An 18173-nucleotide genomic window follows, 5' to 3' on the forward strand; every position below is an offset into this window, starting at 1 on the left:
AAATTATTCGTCTCATTTTTTAAAAAGAAAAATTTGATCTCAGCTTATTTCCTCAAAGGTACCGGAAAACACATTCTTGGCTTTGAAGCCATGTGAAGTGGCACACATTTTAGCTGTTAATGGACGTCATACACTGAAGCCAGTAGATATCCAACTTGATAACTTGTCTGAAGGAGAAATTCACCAGAACTGTCACCGCGTGGGCCACGTGGGCCTGTGAGAGCCAGGCTCAGACTAGGTACAAACTAGATGTTCGTGAAATAATTGCTTCATATAAAAGTTTTCTCTGTCATGTGTACTCTTTAAAATAGAGTATTTAAAGTTCTCCGGGTGGATCTGTGTTTTCTTGAAACTGGGGTTTTGCTGTATTGTGCAAATAGAAAAAAGTTTTGCCTAGAATGCCCAGCCGTTTTGATTAGTTACAAATGGCAGCTTTGACAAAGTTAAGGTGATAACGGAACATTTTTGGGCGGGGAAGAAAACTGGCCCCCTTCCTGGCGTAGGTAACTACAGCCTGTTTATATCCTTGTCCTGTTTATGTCATTCTTGGTTTGTCTGTGATTATGCTCGTGGCCCGAACGTGGACAAATTGCATCTCAGGATTTCAGTCCCTCCAGACGTTTGCCGAGAAACCAGAGTATCTATTGAGAAAGTGAGCAAAAGCCACGCAGTGTGGTTTCTTCTGTAAAACCAGGCGCCCCAGGTGTTTACAGGTCTGTAAGGAAGCCCGCTCACCGTCAGCTGCAGAACAGAGATGAGAACGGAGCTTCCGATGCCAGGTGTTGACCGCCTACTTCCGAGTGATTTATTTTAGTCTCTCTTAATTGGGTCTGTGACAATTGTGACATCTTATTAAGCTGCAATTTTTGAATCTTGCCTTTGGACTTGGCATAGAGTCTAAGACCCTGAAGCCCGTAGGTGCCGAGGGCCTTTGCACGGTTCATCGTCTGCATCAGGCTCCAGAGGGGCGTCCCTAAGGGAAGGGACTTCGGCTTCCGGAGCCCGGCTGGTGGCGGGGGGGCACGTCCGGGAGGCCAGCATGGTGGCTTCCACAGGGACCGGTCCTTGTAGAACCTGACCCGAGGAGGGCTGTGCCAGCCTTCAAAACCTAAGTGCTCGAATGACCATCTGATGGCAACAGAATCAGCAAAGAAACCGACCGTCGGCCCTGCGCAGGGTTAAGGCAGCTTGCGGCGCGTGGGCAAAGTACACGCAGCTGTGCAGCAAAGGCTTTGCCTCAAATTCATTTCAGACGTTTTCTGCTTTTTCGGCCCATGACTTGCTTTGCGGAAGTGGCTGCTTAAGTCATTGAGGTGGGGATGCAGGACCTGAAGAGCGACCCTCACTTCTTAAGGCAAAGAAGTAGTTCCAGAATAATGATGAATAACAGTAATAACAACAGTAGGTTTTTACCGTTTACTCACCATCTAGCCTCCTGTTGACCCGCCCTTCTTTCTGCCTGTGTGTTGGGAAGGGTGCTCCGGCAGCCCGTCCCCTGCAGTGGCCGGTCCCCAGGCCTTCACCTGCTGTGGCTGCACAGAACGAGTGGCCCGGAGCCCCTCCCCGCTTTCCGCACCATCCTTGCTCTGCCGTCCTGTCAGCTGACTATGGTATAGAAATCGTTCCAAACCACGAAATGTGGTTCAATGACACCTAAGCACATAAAAAAAAAAAAAAAAAAAAGAACCAATGAGAGATTACTTGCGCTTATCTAGTAAGGAAACACATCGGCTGTGATAGCCGGACATGGGAACAGTTCGGCAGGGCCAGCTCTGCTCCACGCTGCGGGTGGGATGAGCCTAAACGGGCCGGACCGATCTGAGGTCACGTTGCACAACAGGGATAGCGTGATCCCCTGATCTGCCGGTTCCTTTTCTACGGACTGGTTCTAAATAACCTGAGACCTGCTTAGTCTTGGTGAATAGCGTTTCTCAAATAGCTTACGTTACAACGTAAGCTACATGGATGTCTGATAGCAGTATGATGGTTAAATAAAGCACGTACACATGATAGACTGCTATTCTCCCATTGAAACTGTGCTCGTGAGGAATTTGTCATTACGCTGGAAGAAGTGAAACATGGTGGCTAACCGGGCTTTATGGCCGCACTTGTTGGGTTTGAATTCTTTTCCCACCACTTGCAAAAGCTGTGTGACTTGGAAGAGTTGTTCAACCTCTCTGTGCCTCAGTTTCCTCCTCTGTAAAATGGGACTCACAGCAGTTCCTACCTCAGAGGGGTGCTGGTGAAGCTTAAATGAGTTAGGAAAGCACTCAGTGAGGACCTAGCACACTGTCACCACTATGTAAGTGTTGGCTGTTGTTTGCACTGCAGATGTTGGGGAATGATGTAAAACCTGAAAGCAGATCAACACTAAGGCTGTTTGAAAATCCACATCCTCACACACACACAGACCAGAAGATATACATCAAAATGACCGTCTCTGGTATAAAGACTACGAGCGATTTTTGGGGTTTGTACTTTCCTATATTTTTCCACATTCTCAACAATGAGTGCGTATTACTTTTATAATTTAAAAAGCAATCAGGACTTGTAGAGTTGGAACCTTTCCTGCTTAGCCCGTGGTTAAGCGAGGTAGCGGAACGCCCCAGGCTTCCTTCCGCCTCATGGGTTTTCTGTGTTATAGTCCTGGTCTCTGCCGGTTTGTAGGCAGTAGCTTAATATTTCTGCACAGTTCAGCAGTGTTCAGATCCTTCCTTCAGCTGCAGTAGAGCAGCTCTAAACTCGGGCTGCCAGAGTCATTTGAGGAGATTTTGAAGTATCTGGACCCGGGCTCCTGGCGGCACTGACGAGATCCCCTGCCCTGGGCGGTGGTATGGTTTAAAGGCTCACAGGGAAACCCTGATGCCCAGCCGGGCGGTGGGCCACAGCCTGGAGCTGGCCAGCCGCAGGTGCCAGCATCCATTACCTGGCAGAGGGCTCTTCTCTGGAGCAGAGCCCCTCAGTCTCAGAAGGTGGCCCGAGCGTGTTTCCCACGTCCCCTGAAGACAAGATGCCCAGAGAGCTTGGTAACAATAGACACCGGACCCTAACCCAGAGCTACTGAATCTGAACTTTTAGGGGCAGGGACATTGATAATATGTATATTTAATGAGCCCAGTGGGTGGTTGTTACCTTCGGGGAGGTGTGGGAACTCTGCTAGAGCCTCCGTCTCATCCAGACGCTGGGAAGAGCTGGGGGCCGAGGAGAGACGCGGTGCCTGGCTGCCCGCCTGCCTCGGAGACTCTCACGGGGTGGAGCTGGGGTACTGCCTACGGGCGTGGGGAGGCGGGGTCCCCCGACTGCCGTGCGCTCATGGTTGACGCCCGCCCTCAGTGATGGTGCTGGGCGGGGGTGCTGGGACCCACAGCACAGGCAGCACCCAGGGACCTGGCAGGAGTGCCTTTTATGGAGCCCCATCCAGGCCTGCTGAGTCAGCCTCTCTACTGGGACCCAGGATCCTCACCTGAGCGGCCCCTTCGTGATTCCTGCCCACACTCGACGCGGGTTCCCAGACCCGACCCCAGAGAGCAAGCAGCCGTCCGCCTGAGCTGGGGATGGAGTCCAGGGCCCAGGGCCACACTCTGGAAGCCCGGTCCCCTCGGGCATTTCAGAGCCCTGAGCTTGGCCTCGCCCACGTGCATGCGAAGTCCTGAAGTTCTTGAGCGCAGCCTGTCGCTAGGCGCGCAATGGCAGAACAGCTGGCTGCCTTCCAGCCCTTATTCGTGGGCCGTGGCTTCTTCCAAGTTGACGAGTGCTGGGGTTGGGAGTGTGTTTTTGTTTTATAGTCCATTGCTTTTTTTTTTTTTTTTTTTTTTTTTTTTTATTTTTGGCTGCATTGGGCCTTCACTGCTGCATGCAGGCTTTCTCCAGTTGTGGTGAGCGGGGGCTACTCTTCGTTGCGGTGCATGGGCTTCTCACTGCGGTGGCTTCTCTTGTTGCAGAGCACGGGCTCTAGGCACGTGGGCTTCAGTAGTTGTGGCACACGGGCTCAGTAGTTGCAGCTCGCGGGCTCTAGAGTGCAGGCTCAGTAGTTGTGGTGCACCGGCTCAGTAGTTGTAGCATGCAGGCTCAGTAGTTGTGGCATGTGGGCTGTAGGGCACAGGCTCAGTAGTTGTGGTGCACGGGCTCAGTAGTTGTGGTGCGTGGGCTCTAGAGCACAGGCTCAGTAGTTGTGGTGCACCGGCTCAGTAGTTGTAGCACGCGGGCTCAGTAGTTGTGGCATGTGGGCTCTAGGGCACAGGCTCAGTAGTTGTGGTGCGTGGGCTCTAGAGCCCGGGCTCAGTAGTTGTGGTGCACGGGCTCAGTAGTTGTAGCACGCGGGCTCAGTAGTTGTGGTGCATGGGCTCTAGAGCGCAGGCTCAGTAGTTGTGGTGCATGAGCTCTAGAGCACAGGCTCAGTAGTTGTGGCACACAGGCTCAGTAGCTGTAGCACGCGGGCTCAGTAGTTGTGGCGTGTGGGCTCTAGGGCACAGGCTCAGTAGTTGTGGTACATGGGCTCAGTAGTTGTGGCACGTGGGCTCAGCAGTTGTGGCTCGGGCTCTAGAACACATGCTCAGTAGTTGTGGTGCACGGGCTCAGTAGTTGTGGCTCATGGGCTCTAGAACGCAGGCTTAGTAGTTGTGGCGCACAAGCTTAGTTGCTCCGCGGCATGTGGGATCTTCCCAGACCAGGACTCACACACGCGTCCCCCGCACTGGCAGGCGGACTCCTCACCCCTGTGCCGCCAGGGAAGGCCCAGGGTGTGGTTTTCAGCAGTCACGGCCCAGGCAGGCTCCCCGTGCACGTCCTCCCTGGCGTAACCGCGTGCCTCTCTGTCTCGCAGGCTCCGCCAGCAGCCCCCCGCCAGCCGCAGCCATACCTACCGGAGGAGGGAGCAGGAAGCCCGCGAGGAGCCGGCCCGGGCCCCCAGCCCGCCCGCGCAAGCCACCCAGGGGCCCCGGGAGGCTGGCGGAAGGAGCGAGGACGTGATGAGGAAGGCACTTTGCGAGGAAGGGCTGGGACTGGCGGGTCCCGCCAGATGGCAGAGCGTCCGCGTCGGAGGCCAGGCCCAGCCACGGAACCCAGGGGGGCAGATGCCGGCTGGCGTCGGGGAGAAGCTGTTCCAAGACCTGTACCCGTGTGTGCTCGGAGGCCACGGCTTGACCTCCCAGGGCACAGGGAAATCCCATTCGCTGCCGAGAGTTCTTTCACCCGATAACCTGAGCTGCGTGGAGATTCCCATCCCTTTGAGCGACGGGCACTTTCCAGGTGTCCCTCAAGTGCCATTTCAGCCTTCAGACGGTGCTCGCGATTCGGAAGCCACCAGGAACCCCGAGAAGGGCGGCTCCTCGGCCCCCTTACCCCGGCCTCGGTTTGGGAGACCCCTCAAGCCTCCATCTTACGGCTCCCACCAACACTGCAGGGCCGGCGCGGAAAACGGCAGCTACGCGGACAGCCGGCAGCCGGAGTCGGCTGCCGCCCCCTCGGCCAAGGCGAACGACGCCGCCAGCCAGGAGCCGTGCGCGCCCGACCCCGGCCTGGAGCCCCCGGTGTACGTGCCTCCGCCCTCCTACCGGTCGCCGCTCCAGGCCGCCGCACCAGCCTGCCCGGTGGAGGCCCGAGGGCGGAGGCCCGAGGGCGGAGGCCGCCACGCGCAGCGGCACCCGGTGGAGAAGGCTGCTGCCGGTGGCCAGCCCCCTTCGGGCCCCCGGGGAGCCGGGGAGGAGCTGGGGCCCAGCCCGTGCTCTCCTGTCGGGGTCCTCCCGCAGCCCCGCCCTGCCACGGCTTGTGACGGCTCCGTCCTGTACATCCCCTTCGACGACCCACGGATACGACACATTAGACTCGCCCGACCCCACGGGTTCTGGGAAGACGTGAAGCTGGACGGCCCTGTCCCTGCCACGGAGCCGGCGCCTGGAAGCCTGCAGCGGGAGGCTGTGGTTCGGGGCCCCTCGGGGAGCGAGAGCTGGCTGTGGGACCGGCTCCCCGGGGGTGGAGAAGATGGTGGCTTTGCTGAGCACAGAGACGCCTGCGTCGTCACTCGGAGTCAGCGGCCGGACGTGCACGCAGAAAGCCTCGTCTCCTCCCCGAGCCCCCAGGGCGAGAGTACCTGTGAGACACAAACCCAGCTCAGAAAGTTCGAAGCTGGGCTGCAGACCAAGAAAAGTTCAAAGAAAAAAATGAGCGAGACGATATTTTGTTTGGTTTCCATCCCAGTTAAGTCAGAATCACATCTGCCAGCTACAGATACGAACAACAATGACTTAAAACAGAACATGGATGAAAGGCCTGGGCCCGAGAAGAGCGCGGCTCTGCAGGAGCAGCGTCTGCTGAGTTTGTCCTCCACCGACCTGGAGCTGCAGGCGCTCATGGGCGGCATGACCGGGAGGACGGAGCTCCAGAAATCAGACCCGGGGAGCCCCGGAGGAGACCAGCCGACAGACGACCCCAGGTTCCCACACCCTGTGAAACACCGAGCACTCGCGTGTCCTGGCTTGTGGCCCGGGCAGCAGTACAGAGACCAGCAAACGCAGACCAGCTTCACCCAGGAATCCCAAAGCCCGCGGCCCCTCCCTGGGGAGATGTGGGGAGGGTCCCCCGACACCACGCTGCCTCCAAGATGTTTGGACGCCTTCGAGGTTCAGATGCACGTGGCGTTGGCGTCCAGTGACCAGAACCAGAGGCCCGGGGCTCCTTCCCCGAAAGGCCAAGGGGGGCCCCTCAGCCCGTGCGGCGGCGGCACCATCTCAGGGTCTTCCTCGCCCAGGAGCCTGGCCCCCGCACCAAGGGCCGGCCCGGGTGAGCCACGCGTGGACGGCCGTGTCCGCGGAGGCAGCCCGGTGCCCAGGGCCGAGGTCGTCAAGGGGGCGACCACAGGCCCCTGCAACAGCAGACAGCCGTTTGGGCAGTTCCTCCTGAAGCCTGTCAGCCGCCGCCCCTGGGACCTGATCAGCCAGTTGGAAAGTTTCAACAAGGAGCTTCAGGAGGAGGAAGGGGGCCGGGACGGCGGCAGCGGCCGCGAGGACAGTGAGACAGAGCCGCCCTGGGGAGGCCGCAGCCAGCCCGTGTCCACGCGCCCAGGCCTCCCGGAGGGCCGGGCACCCGAGGACCCGGGGCCCAGGCCGGGGAGCGTCAAGAGCAAGCCCGAGAGCTGGGCCGAGGAGGCGAGGCCTCGGGCCCCCGGGCCCCGGCAGGCAGACGGCAGCGGGCGCGCTGCAGGGCCGTCGCCCCCGGGGAGCCGGATGGCGGAGGGGCGGGACCGGGAGGTCGAGGCCGGGGCACCCGAGCCGGCCGTCAGCCCGAGGCCTGTGAGACGAGCCGCGTCTTCCGGGCCGAGCGATGCCGCAGCAGGGCCGCCGCCCGATGCAGCAGAACCGAGGGCGCCCCCGCCGAGTCGGGAGCTCAGTGCTGCGGAGCTGAGCGCAGCCAGCGCGCCCAAGGCGGGCGGTGGGGGGCGGGGGACCACAGGGGCCCCCCTGTCCGTGGCTGGCAAACCCCGAGGCCTGTCGGCGCCAGACTTGAGGTCTGTGGGGCTAACACCGGGGCAGGAGCAGAGCGCCGGCCAGTTAGCGGGGTCTCCGGGGGAAGTCAGTGCAGTAGAAATCCCCCCAAACGAGTCCCTGCAAGCCAGGGCCGCCAGGATCCTGGGCATTGAGGTGGCCGTGGAGTCCCTGCTGCCAGGCGCCCGGAGGACAGGGCGGAGTCAAGACCCCGAGCCTGATGGAGGCGCCCGCAGGCTTGAGGCCCGCAGGCGGGACGCAGCGGCCGGCCCAGCCCAGCGGTGTGAGCCCGCCGCGTCTGCCGACGCCTTCTACAGCAGGAGGAGGTGCGGCTGGACCGAAAGCCCTCTGTTTGTGGGAGAAGTGGGCAGCGCCTGGCAGGCTTCCCAGGCCTCCGAGCCCGCCGGCGTGGACGGGGCCGTCCCCAGCGAGGCCCCTGAGCCTCAGCCCAGCCCCCAGGAGTGCCAGCCCTTCCATCCCAAGGACGTGGGGACAAAGCCACCCTTCAGGTCCACCTTGTTCCATTTTATAGAAAGGACCCCAAATTTGGCAGCCTCCGAAAAGAGGCTCCGCAGCACGTCCAAAGTGATTGAAAGTTTACAGGAGAAACTGGCGTCCCCCCCGCGGAGGGCAGACCCCGACCGCCTGATGAGGATGAAGGAGGTGAGCTCCGTGTCTCGGTTGAGGCTCCTGACCTCGCGGGGCGCGGACTCTGCGGAGGAGGCCGAGGACCTGAAGGCCGAGAGGGGCCCCGGGGCTCTGAGCGCCAGGCACAAGCTCTCTGACCCCAAGGGTGCCCCCCTGCTGGAAGAAGACGGGCATCCGACAGCACAAAGGGAGGAGAACGGCGCTCAGGACTTCTGGTGCCCAGGTGAGGATCGGGACAGGCGGGCGGGCGCGTTGTGTTCAGTCGACGTCCCGAGAGCATCGGAACACAAGGTTGGTGGATGCTGAAATCTGCAGATGCAGAAAAGGTGCAATTGACCCTGTGAATTATGGGCCAAAAGAGTCTTCATTTTACCGAGAATCATCCAGAAGCTTTCCTTAAAAAGCAAGATCTTATAGTGTATTTTAAATGATCCAGTCTTGATAGAAATTATCTATGTAAGCAACTAGGTAGAATTCCAGACATAAACAACCTTGGGGGCCCCCAACTGTGAAGAGGTACATCAGTAAAGTATTCCAGCTTTAGTGCAGGAACCTTGATCAGTCTCGTAGGAGACCATGGCATTTGTTGGACTCTGTATCCTCTTCCCAGATAATAGCCATTTACCCAGATAACCCTCGTTGCTCTATTAACCTAATGGGAAAAGACGTACCAGTCGATTCGATAAACTCCCTGCCCCGCGATTCTTGCAGAATCCTTTGTCCCCATTTTTATCTGTCTTCACCACCACACCATTCCTAAGACTTGAGAGGTCTAGACAGAATTAGCAGTTTGCTTTCCTCAGTACCCACCTACCCCTGGAAGTTCACCCGCCAGCCCTCTTTCTTCCAGCCCCTGAGCTCTGATGGCTAAGACCCAGGGGAGCTGGCTCTGGCCGCAGCACCCTGCAGGCCCATGAGCCCTGCATCCTCTCACCTTCACATGTCTCCTGAGCCTTCTTCAGCATGTAGAACCACAAGGCAGGTTCCCATGACAGTGACAGCGATGCGTCAAACACCTGTTCACCCTCTCGGCTCTGACATGAACAGGCGAGAGAGCCCTTGGCATCTCTGTTTCAGGCGCCGGGGATTATCGATTATATACCCTAGACATGATTAGAGGAAATTCAAAGTCCGCATCATAAACTACCGACTAGAAGGGACCCTTCTGCTGGAAGGGTGAAGTGCGCCCCTTACTCAGTGTTCCGGCACTGTCGCCGGACCCCGACCCCAGCCCAGCCTCATCAGCCAGGCCCTCCCATCTGACTAGCTGTGCCGACCTGGTGACCCCCAACCCTCGCTGCTCTGCTTCCTGTTTTGAAATCCAAGGGTTTAAAAGGAGACGGAGAAGATCACTGGTTTCAGCTGGAAGAGTCCCGAAATTTTGGTTAAACAAAAAGATCTCCTTGGCACTTTTTCAGTTTTCCCACAAATGCAGAGTGTTTCTTGTGAGCCAGCATTGCTCCCACCCTCACGCAGCATCCATGATCGAAAGAACTCATTTGTCAGGGCCCTCTTGGGTCATCTGAGTTGACAAAGTTGGTCTTTGCTGTGGAAGAGAATACCAGGAATGCGGAGCCTTTGCCATTACGGTGGAAAGTACTCCGTGGCCCATTTTGTGAGCCATTGGGATTTGTCAGGCTGTAGCATGAGACCCTCTCCCCCCACCAAAAATAGGCCCCTTGGCTTTTAAGTGCTGGTTAAAAGGACATCATCACAGGCTTTTAAGGGGTGTTTCTTTATCTATAAAATCAGGATGATTTTGTCAGTGCTCCTGAGAATTATAAGGATTTTGAAGTAAGACACATCCTGTTATAAGGAAAACACCGGTTTGTAGAGATCGCTGTGCCTCTGTCCGTGGCCACGTATTTCGGGGAATATGTTGTAACAAAGAATTTCTAATTCAATTCAGTACTCCCTCAGTTCGTAGCCTGACCTTTTGACACGTGAATGGGGCCAGATGGGTGTCTGAAATCACCTAGGTAATGTTGATTTTCATTTTAGCCAGCCATTCAAACTCCACCCCACCCCCATGACTTTATTATTATATTTTTTAACCATAGTTTCCGACAGTTCGAGATTTTGATTACTTTTTTGTCTCTCCATCTGGTGCATTTGTTATTGATACACAGTAAGATGACCAGAAATCTGAAGGCAGAGCACTCCTCGTGGTCATAGCTACCTCGAGCTTCCTGAAGTGGCCGCATAGCACGACCCACAGGGGCGATTTCACACGTGCAGTGGCTCGGGTGAGCTCGTCAGCCTTTCAGGTGATGGTCACCTGGCCTCAGGATCCAAAGCCAGTCCTTCTGAGAGGCCTTTGATTGACATAGTAAAGGCTTGTTGCTCGTAAGCTTTTGGACTCTTTCCTTTTGATGTATTTTATCATTTTAGACACAAGAGTCATCATCTCCGTCCCTGCCCAGCCCCTGCCTCTGTCACCCCAGCGCGCCAGACCCCCTTCACTGCCCCTGAACTCACAGGCCACTTAAATTGAGATTTTGTTCTGGAATTTTCCAACAAGATTATACCGTGTACATCTGTAACCACACACACACACACACACACACACACACACACACACACACACACACCCTTCTAGAACCTTATTATCTGTGTTGTGCACCCATTGTATCATAAAGACTTTCCTTCAGCTTAAAGATGGTCATTTCAGTGAACATTTTTTAGTGGTTTTTTGCGCTCGAGCTAAGAAGTCAGCAGCTCAAAATTAATTCAGGTCCTCGACTCCATCTCTGCCGAATGGATTATGTTCCAGGTCAGAAGTGTAATCCTGGCACATCAACGTCCGAACCTGCTGGTCCCATCAGCTTCTGCTGGCTGCTCTCCTAACAGAAGTTCAGGAGAAGAGTGGGGGGAGCCTGTCTGCTTGGGCCCGCGGTGGGGAACCTGGGGCAGTTTAATGATGCCAGATAATGCCGTTAGAAGGCTGGGCGTCAGCACGTCCTCAAGGGCAGTAGCTTTTGAGGGTGTTCATACTCGAAATACCCACGAGGGCGGGCCTTAGTGATTTGTCTTCACCTGAAATGGTGCCTATGGGAACCAGGATTCCAAATACCGAGGGTGATGACTTGTCTGTTCTCTGGACCTCTGCCGGCCGGTGTGGTAGCCCCTGGTCACACACGGCTCCTGGACACTTGCAGTGTGGCCTGTCCACATTGAGGTGTGCTGTAAGTGTAAAACACACGCCAGAGTTCACAGACATTCACCCCCAAATCTAGAACTTCTCAATAACTTAACATTGATCACCTATTGAAATGATAACCTTTTGGATTTATCTGGTGAAATAAACTACATCATGGAAATTAATTTCCCCTATTTCCTTTTGTTTGCTTTAACACGGCTACTGGAAACTTGAAAATAACGTGCTGTGGCTCACGTTATATTTTTACTGGACCTCGACTGCCCCGTGATCTGAAGAGGGAGCCCCTTATTCTACAGAATTCTCTCCGTGGCCCCCTGTCTCTGGGCCCTCGGCTTCCGCAGTGGAGGTCAGAGAGCAGGCACGTTCCGTGGAGGCATCTCCGTGCACCTGCCCTCGGGTGGGCTGCTCCGGGCCCCGGGTCTGTGTCACTGGAGGCTTAACAGACACACAGCCTCTCCAGGCCCCTCTGCTGTCGGCAGTGAGCCCGCCCGCCTCATTCTCAGCGGCGGAAAGGGCGTCTTTGCTCACAGGGCGGCCCTCCGAATCCACCTAAGATGAGGCCGACGGAGCACAGCTGCTAGCTCAGCTGCTACCCCACGCTGCCACGGTGGGTGTGAGGTGTGGGCCCTCGGAAGGCGGCTGACTCACGGGAACTCGGCTGCTTCCAGCCAGAGGGGCACCTGGTGCATCAGATGTTTCCAGAGGAGCAGACTCCTTGCCACGAGAAGAGCCGGTGCCGTCTGGCTTGTGACACGCGGCTCGAGCGCGACAGACGCTGCCTTAGTCGTCGCGGTTGCGGTGTCTGGTCGTAAACACATCATGGGGCGTGGAGAAGGCGTCCGGAGGAGGCGGCAAACGTGTTGCTGCCAGAGGTGTGGCCTCCGGGATGCACGTGGTCCGGAGGCTTTGGGAGGAGATGGCTCTGCAACAGCTGTAGTAACTGCTGAATTGTACCACCCTTCCAGGTTTCCTACGTGTTCTCTCTTGAGAACTTAAGAACCGTTTGAGCTGCCGTGGCAGGAAGTTCTGACCATGGGAGCCACACGCGTGAGCCTCAGGTTTGCCTGGGCCCCAGAGATCTGTGGCCCCCGAGGGCCTAGCCACAGCCCTAATGACGGTCTAGGACTGTTGTTCTTTCGTGTGGTGTCCCGTTTCGGAAACCCAGGCCACCTGGGCCCAGTGTGTGTGCCTGTAGAACGCATCAGCGTGGCAGCCCGGACTCCCAGGGCCTGCTGCCGGCTGTCGGGTCAGGGACAGGAGCCCTGTCATTGCCAGCCCAGCTCTCAGGGTCTTGGGGTCCTCAGGCCCTTCTGGGACATCACTGATCTCAAGGACGCGCATTCTGCAGCAAGGTTTCCTTAGAGTTGTAATTTACGCGCACACAGTATCCTCTATACCGTCAGCTAAGAGCGTCACTGCTGCTTTACAAGAGTTGCATTTAAAGTTAATTATGTTCCACTGTGAACAACAGGAAGGGACCATCAAAATACTAAGCAACTCCCATTTTCCCGTCTGTGATTAGGTAGTGGTCATACACGTCCCTTTAAAACAGCCTTTAGACTGTTTAGATAGCTTTTTACTCCGTAGTAAAAAATACCAATAAGATGGGTGAGATGTCTGAAAATGAACGTTTCTACACGTGTGGACTTGGTTCCCTAAACATATTTATTTCTGGTCTGAGGATTAAACAGACAAAAGACCAGCTGAATATACCGCTTCTTGTCTTTCATTTTCTTTTTTGCAGATTCGTACGACCCTAGCAGGGTGGAGAGGGTGTGATGACGCGCCAGTGGAGTGCGGGGCTGTCATCTGCTAACAGAGTGATCTCCGAGGTGGCCTCAGCCCCGCCGCCTGGGAGGAAGCTGGGACCCTCGCTGTGACATCCTGTCCCCGCGGCCGCCAGGAAACTCATCAGGCCTAGAGAGTCACTCTGTGGAAGTAAAGCAGTAGTCGGTTGAAACCATCTGTTTTTATGGCACGAAGAGTTAATACCTGTACTTAGAAAAGAGTCACAAAGACCCTCCTTAATGATGGGTTTAGCCAAGCTGGTAAAGAATTTGGTGTTAATCTGGCTATATGTGAAAACTCAAATGTGGATGATATAATGAATGATTTTTTAAAAGGACCGTGAATGTCGTAAATCCCCCTTCGCTTCCCCGTGGCCTGCGGTCCACGCTCGTGTCACGGAGTTTGGGATGCAGGCCATTTCTAGTGTGTCAGCACTTTGAGTTCTGGGGAAATGTGAACGCATATGTATGATCCATTTCTCATCAGTCTGGCCTTCTGCTGAAGTCACTTTACGTATAAGTAACTTGCCATCAGAGAATAAAGCTGTAGCTTTTAAGTTCCCGAAAGATTCAAACTTGTACCATAATGAACTAAGAGTGTTATTTATCTGGCAATGAGATGCTTTGATCGTTTGCAAACATGATGTTGTCTGCTTTGCACTCAGTATTATCTATTTTTATTTCCTGTATGGATGTTTAGAAATTCTTTATATGAAAAATAATTGCTGGTTTAAAATAGACCATTTTAACAAAGTAACTATATTTCTTTTTACAAAAACGCTATTTTTCTATGATGTAAACAATTGTCAGGTGGCAGATTTTTAAGGAAGTTTATTGTATTTAAGACTCTGTATCCCTTTGTGTGAGAGGAACCCAAAGGGGGTTCACATTTGCTTTAAAGCATATAGCCCTTACCCGTTCACAACTCTGCTACTTTTAGTTTATCTTAGAAAGAGATGTCAATATAGGCATTTTTCAGGGTTAATAAAATTAACTTTTCACAAAGATTTTTTTTACAAAGAGAGCTGTACGGTTATATTTGAAAATAACCCTCTTAAAACCAGCCAACATCCTTATGACAAATTTTTGCTGCCATATCCACTAGAATTACCAAAAAACATAGTTTCAGCTTTGTACGTCTGTGGGGATCCGCCCTGAGACCACCCCTCCCCTCCTCCCACCCCGCCCCTTTAAAGAAATATGTATTTTTACCTAGAATCATCCTTAATTAGTGTCTGCATAGTTTTCAAAAGTGCTAGAGACATTATATGTATGCCATTACAAAAGTATTACGAGGCCTATGTATTCTACTGTTTACTATTGCATTAACCTGCGCAAAGTTTATGCATTTTTTATGCGTTTGTCCCTTCTTTCTAAGCCGGGCGTTCTTGGGAGCTAACATTTCCTGAATGGTTTCTTGTCTCCTCCCTCCCTCCTTTTCCTCTCCTTTTTTTTTCTCTTTTTCTTTCTTCTTTCCTTCTCTCTCTCTCTCTCTTTTTCAGAAACCACCTTATCTATTTTTAGGCATTTCAAATTCCTAAAATGTGAACTATTGGGTGGTCTGCAGTTTGGCCCTAAAACAACTCTGGGCTTTCATGGCCTGTTTTTATCTGTACCTTATGATTTTATTTCATCAGAACTTCATGTATTTGGATGGTAATAAACAACACAGAATCCAAGCAGTTCTGAAAAGTCTTTTCAAACACACTTCCCCGCAGCCTTGGTTCTTACCTGTTACTCCTAGTTACTCCTTTCCAGATTTTGGTTCCTGTGAAATTAGAGGATTCTCTGCTTCTCACAACACACGGGGATGATGGGCCAGGCCTCTGCCAGGAATGGCTGAAACTGTTTTTCCCAGGAAAGATGTCGTGGGGAAGAGGCCGCTTTACTCTGCTGTAGTTGGTGAACCACGGGGGTCATCTGGTAGCACTCAGTGAGGGCAGCTCCTGGGTGTCCTCGTGGGTGTGCATTCCAGTTAAGTGCAGATGAAGGAGGGCATGTGTGTATATACGTATGCATATAGACACATACATGTATCATCCATGTACATACATCTTAACGGTTCTGACTTCCCCTTACATTTTGTTGGTCCCATCTAACACTTCTTTGAACCCAAAGAATCCAATTACAGTTTATTCCTCGAGAGAAAGAGAAGGACCCTAAAGGGAAGAAATTACCGAACCTTATGTATATCGCAAACCAACCAAACTGCGACACTCTTCCTTTCTTCTAAATCGTTGTATCATAGCACTCTGAAAGCGTTCTGAAAATGTGGTGGAAATTATCAATATTTATACTTCTAACCTTAATTTCTGGATTCCAGCCTGTACATAAGTCTTCCGGGGGTGGGGAGGTGTGGGGATGGTAACTTTGAAAATGTGGCTTTTAAACTTGCGTATTCTGAGGTAAATAATACAGTCTCTAATCAAAAAGAGCTTTTCCAGGGGTTTGGGAGTTCAGCTGGTTATGCTTTTGTTATTTCTGTGTCTTATACACACACAACCCTCCGTTATCATTTGTGGCTGGAAAAGGAGTTTTCGTATTTTGTGTTCGTCATTATTCTTCTCATTCAGACGACTTACTATTGGTGTTTAGTAATTGGTGGCTTATAAAATTAAAAGTTCTAATTTTGGCTATTTGGACTAAAAGAATTATATGAGGAATCGCATTTGAAATGTATGTGTATTTCTCGATTTGCAAAAGAAGGGGACTATGTTAATATAGCTGTAATTACCTTTCTTTGAAGAAGATTTCTGAATGATTGAAAACCAAATATCTTTAGTATTGTTTTGAACCTTCCGTTTCTGCAGACCACAGGAAACACCTAAGGATGCACAGCCCCTGATTGCATCTTCAGAATCCTTTTCCACGTTGTACGTTAACTCTTTGGGTTCCTTTTTTAAAACTGCCTTAAAAATGTATGTGCTCTCTGAGATCCTGGCTTCCTTCTGAGAGTTGTAGGTTGAGGTTTGATTCATGTAGAAATTCTCAGTAGAGCTTTTTTTTTCCACGTGACTGTTGGTGAAGGGCTGTCTGTCGTTAATGGAAGTCCGAGTGTTTGAACTCAAATGACTCTGAAACTAGACACCGAACGCTTTTTACAGCAGTGAAATGACCTGCTCCGACAGCACCTTGGTTTAGGCCTTCTGGGGAAAGGTGATGAATCTGACCCTCTGTTGACACGACTCCTTCCCAGCTCTGAGCAAAAAGGGCTGATGGAAGATAAGATTAACCCACCATCTCCTCCGTGACCCTCCAAGATTTTGTTTGTGTGGTTTGGCTATTCTTTTGTTTAAAATGACTAAATTATACACAATTCAGTGTCGGGTCAACATCTCCTAGTAACTGACCAGTAGAGCAGAATCCCTCTCTGAAGATCTGGGCTTAGAGACTTGTACGCAGTTACTTTACTGCTGGAACTGTCTTTGTTCCCCCAGGTCCGTGTGCGCACAGGAGACGGTGCCCCAGGGATGGAGTGAAGGGTGGGAGTGTGTTTCTTAAGCCGAAGCTATTGCAGGCCTGGGGGATTTTTGCATTTTCTTCTTATTTTGTTTTGAACTGCAGATTCTGTACATCTGTGTGTGGGAGGAGAGTTGCTTCTCAGGACAGGATTTAAGAGACAGATTCCCAGTGACCTTTAAGAGTCTGCCTGGTGGGAGGTCCTTTGCCAGGAACGTGGGTTGGTCCACTTGGGGACCCGCCAAGCCAAGACGGGGGAGATGATAAAATAACACGAAAGATAGAATGGTTCCCCCAGCCTGCATGTTTTGTTTTAAAAAGAAAAAAGGGGTGTGGGGAGTGGTGAAGACTCTAATTCAGCCTCTGGAAAAGGTGGCCGGGGCCCAGCTCACAGCTCCCCGGGAGAGTCTCGGGTCCGCGGGCGGCGGCGAGGGAAGGGGCAGAGCGCCTGCAGAGCCCCGCCCGTCGCTGTTGAGAGCCCCATTACGGCGTTGTTCACTGCACAGGGCAGGGAGGTCCTTGTTCTGTGGCCTCTGCTCAGCAACTGGACTTGAACCTCCGGCAAGTCCAGGTCGTCGAGCGATTCGTCCCAGGGCCTTGACTGGGGGTGAAGAGGGAGCCCTCCGCTCGAGGTGAGCCCGCTCCAGGGGGCAGCCAGGCCGCTGGGCGGCCCACACCCCGTCTCCAGCCCCTCACCCCACACGCACATCAGGGCAAGTGCCGGGGGCCCGAGGGAGACAGAAGGCCAGTCCAAGTCCAGGTGCGTTCGGCCGGGAAGCCAGAGCAGCCTGGGGAGAAGCGTCGCCTGCGCGCGATGCAAGTCAGCCCGGCGCCCGGCCTGCGCGAAGCTACGCCGAAGCCCTCAAGACACAAAGCGGGACAGACACACGCAGGGGATTTGGTGAAGGCGGCGCCCCGTAATCCCATCATTTCTTTGGGCACCGGTATAACGTATTAACACAGTAAGGCGGGGAGAGAGGGTCCCAGGAAAAGACGCAGCGGGTCACGGCCGATTCCCAGCCGCAGTCGTGGCCCCCATCAGGCTGCCCCCGAGACCCCGAGTGGGGAGAGGTGAAGCGGGGGAGACGAGTGGCCCCAGCAGAGCTCAACTGACTGCCTTCAAGGGACTCTTCTTGTGTTTCTCCGCACGATGTAAATACTGGCTCTTTCGGGATGGTTGACCCGCTAGGTGACACGTATTCCAAATAAAGACTTCTCTTGAAAGTACCTACGTCTGTTGTCTTTGGCCTTGGGGGTGAGAGCTGCCCCTTAAGCCTTAAAGGCTGGCCCCTGGAGGGTAGCAGGCTGCAGGGGAGCAGCTCAGAAGGGGCCGGTGATGCAGGAACATGGGGCCCAGGGAGTTGGGGCACCTCTGGTCCCCACCGAGCGCCTCCTGGGTGTTCCAGCGCGTCTGCATCTTCGGCAAGGTGGGGGGAGGCCTGGAGTCGATCTGGGGACTGAGTTTGTATTTTGGCTCTACCACTAACCGTGTGGCCTTACACGCGCCCCTTCCCTGACTTCTGTTTCCCCGTCTGCCTCTGTTACCCCTTGAACATAATAATCAAGTGTATGAAAAAGCCCCTGCCTGACCCGTGATGGGTGTTCGGTGCACAGAAATGCACGAAGACCTGCAACCCATGG

General features: G+C 53.8%; 1 protein-coding gene across 8 annotated transcripts in view; it reads left to right on the forward strand.

The window, feature by feature from the left end:
• Window positions 1-17759, forward strand: part of JCAD (junctional cadherin 5 associated) — a 40891-nt gene extending 23132 nt beyond the window's left edge. For 7 of the 8 annotated variants that reach the window (XM_032621803.1, XM_032621806.1, XM_032621811.1 and 4 more), the window contains exon 3: window positions 4823-17759. In XM_032621803.1, coding sequence (XP_032477694.1) covers window positions 4823-8432 — 3610 coding nt within the window. In that variant the 3' untranslated portion in view covers window positions 8433-17759. The remainder of the gene's footprint in view (window positions 1-4822) is intronic. The other variant, XM_032621804.1, reaches the window with a different exon arrangement.
• Window positions 17760-18173: the final 414 nt, after the last annotated feature.

Source organism: Phocoena sinus, chromosome 2, assembly GCF_008692025.1.
Source record: "Phocoena sinus isolate mPhoSin1 chromosome 2, mPhoSin1.pri, whole genome shotgun sequence".
NCBI lineage: Eukaryota > Metazoa > Chordata > Mammalia > Artiodactyla > Phocoenidae > Phocoena > Phocoena sinus.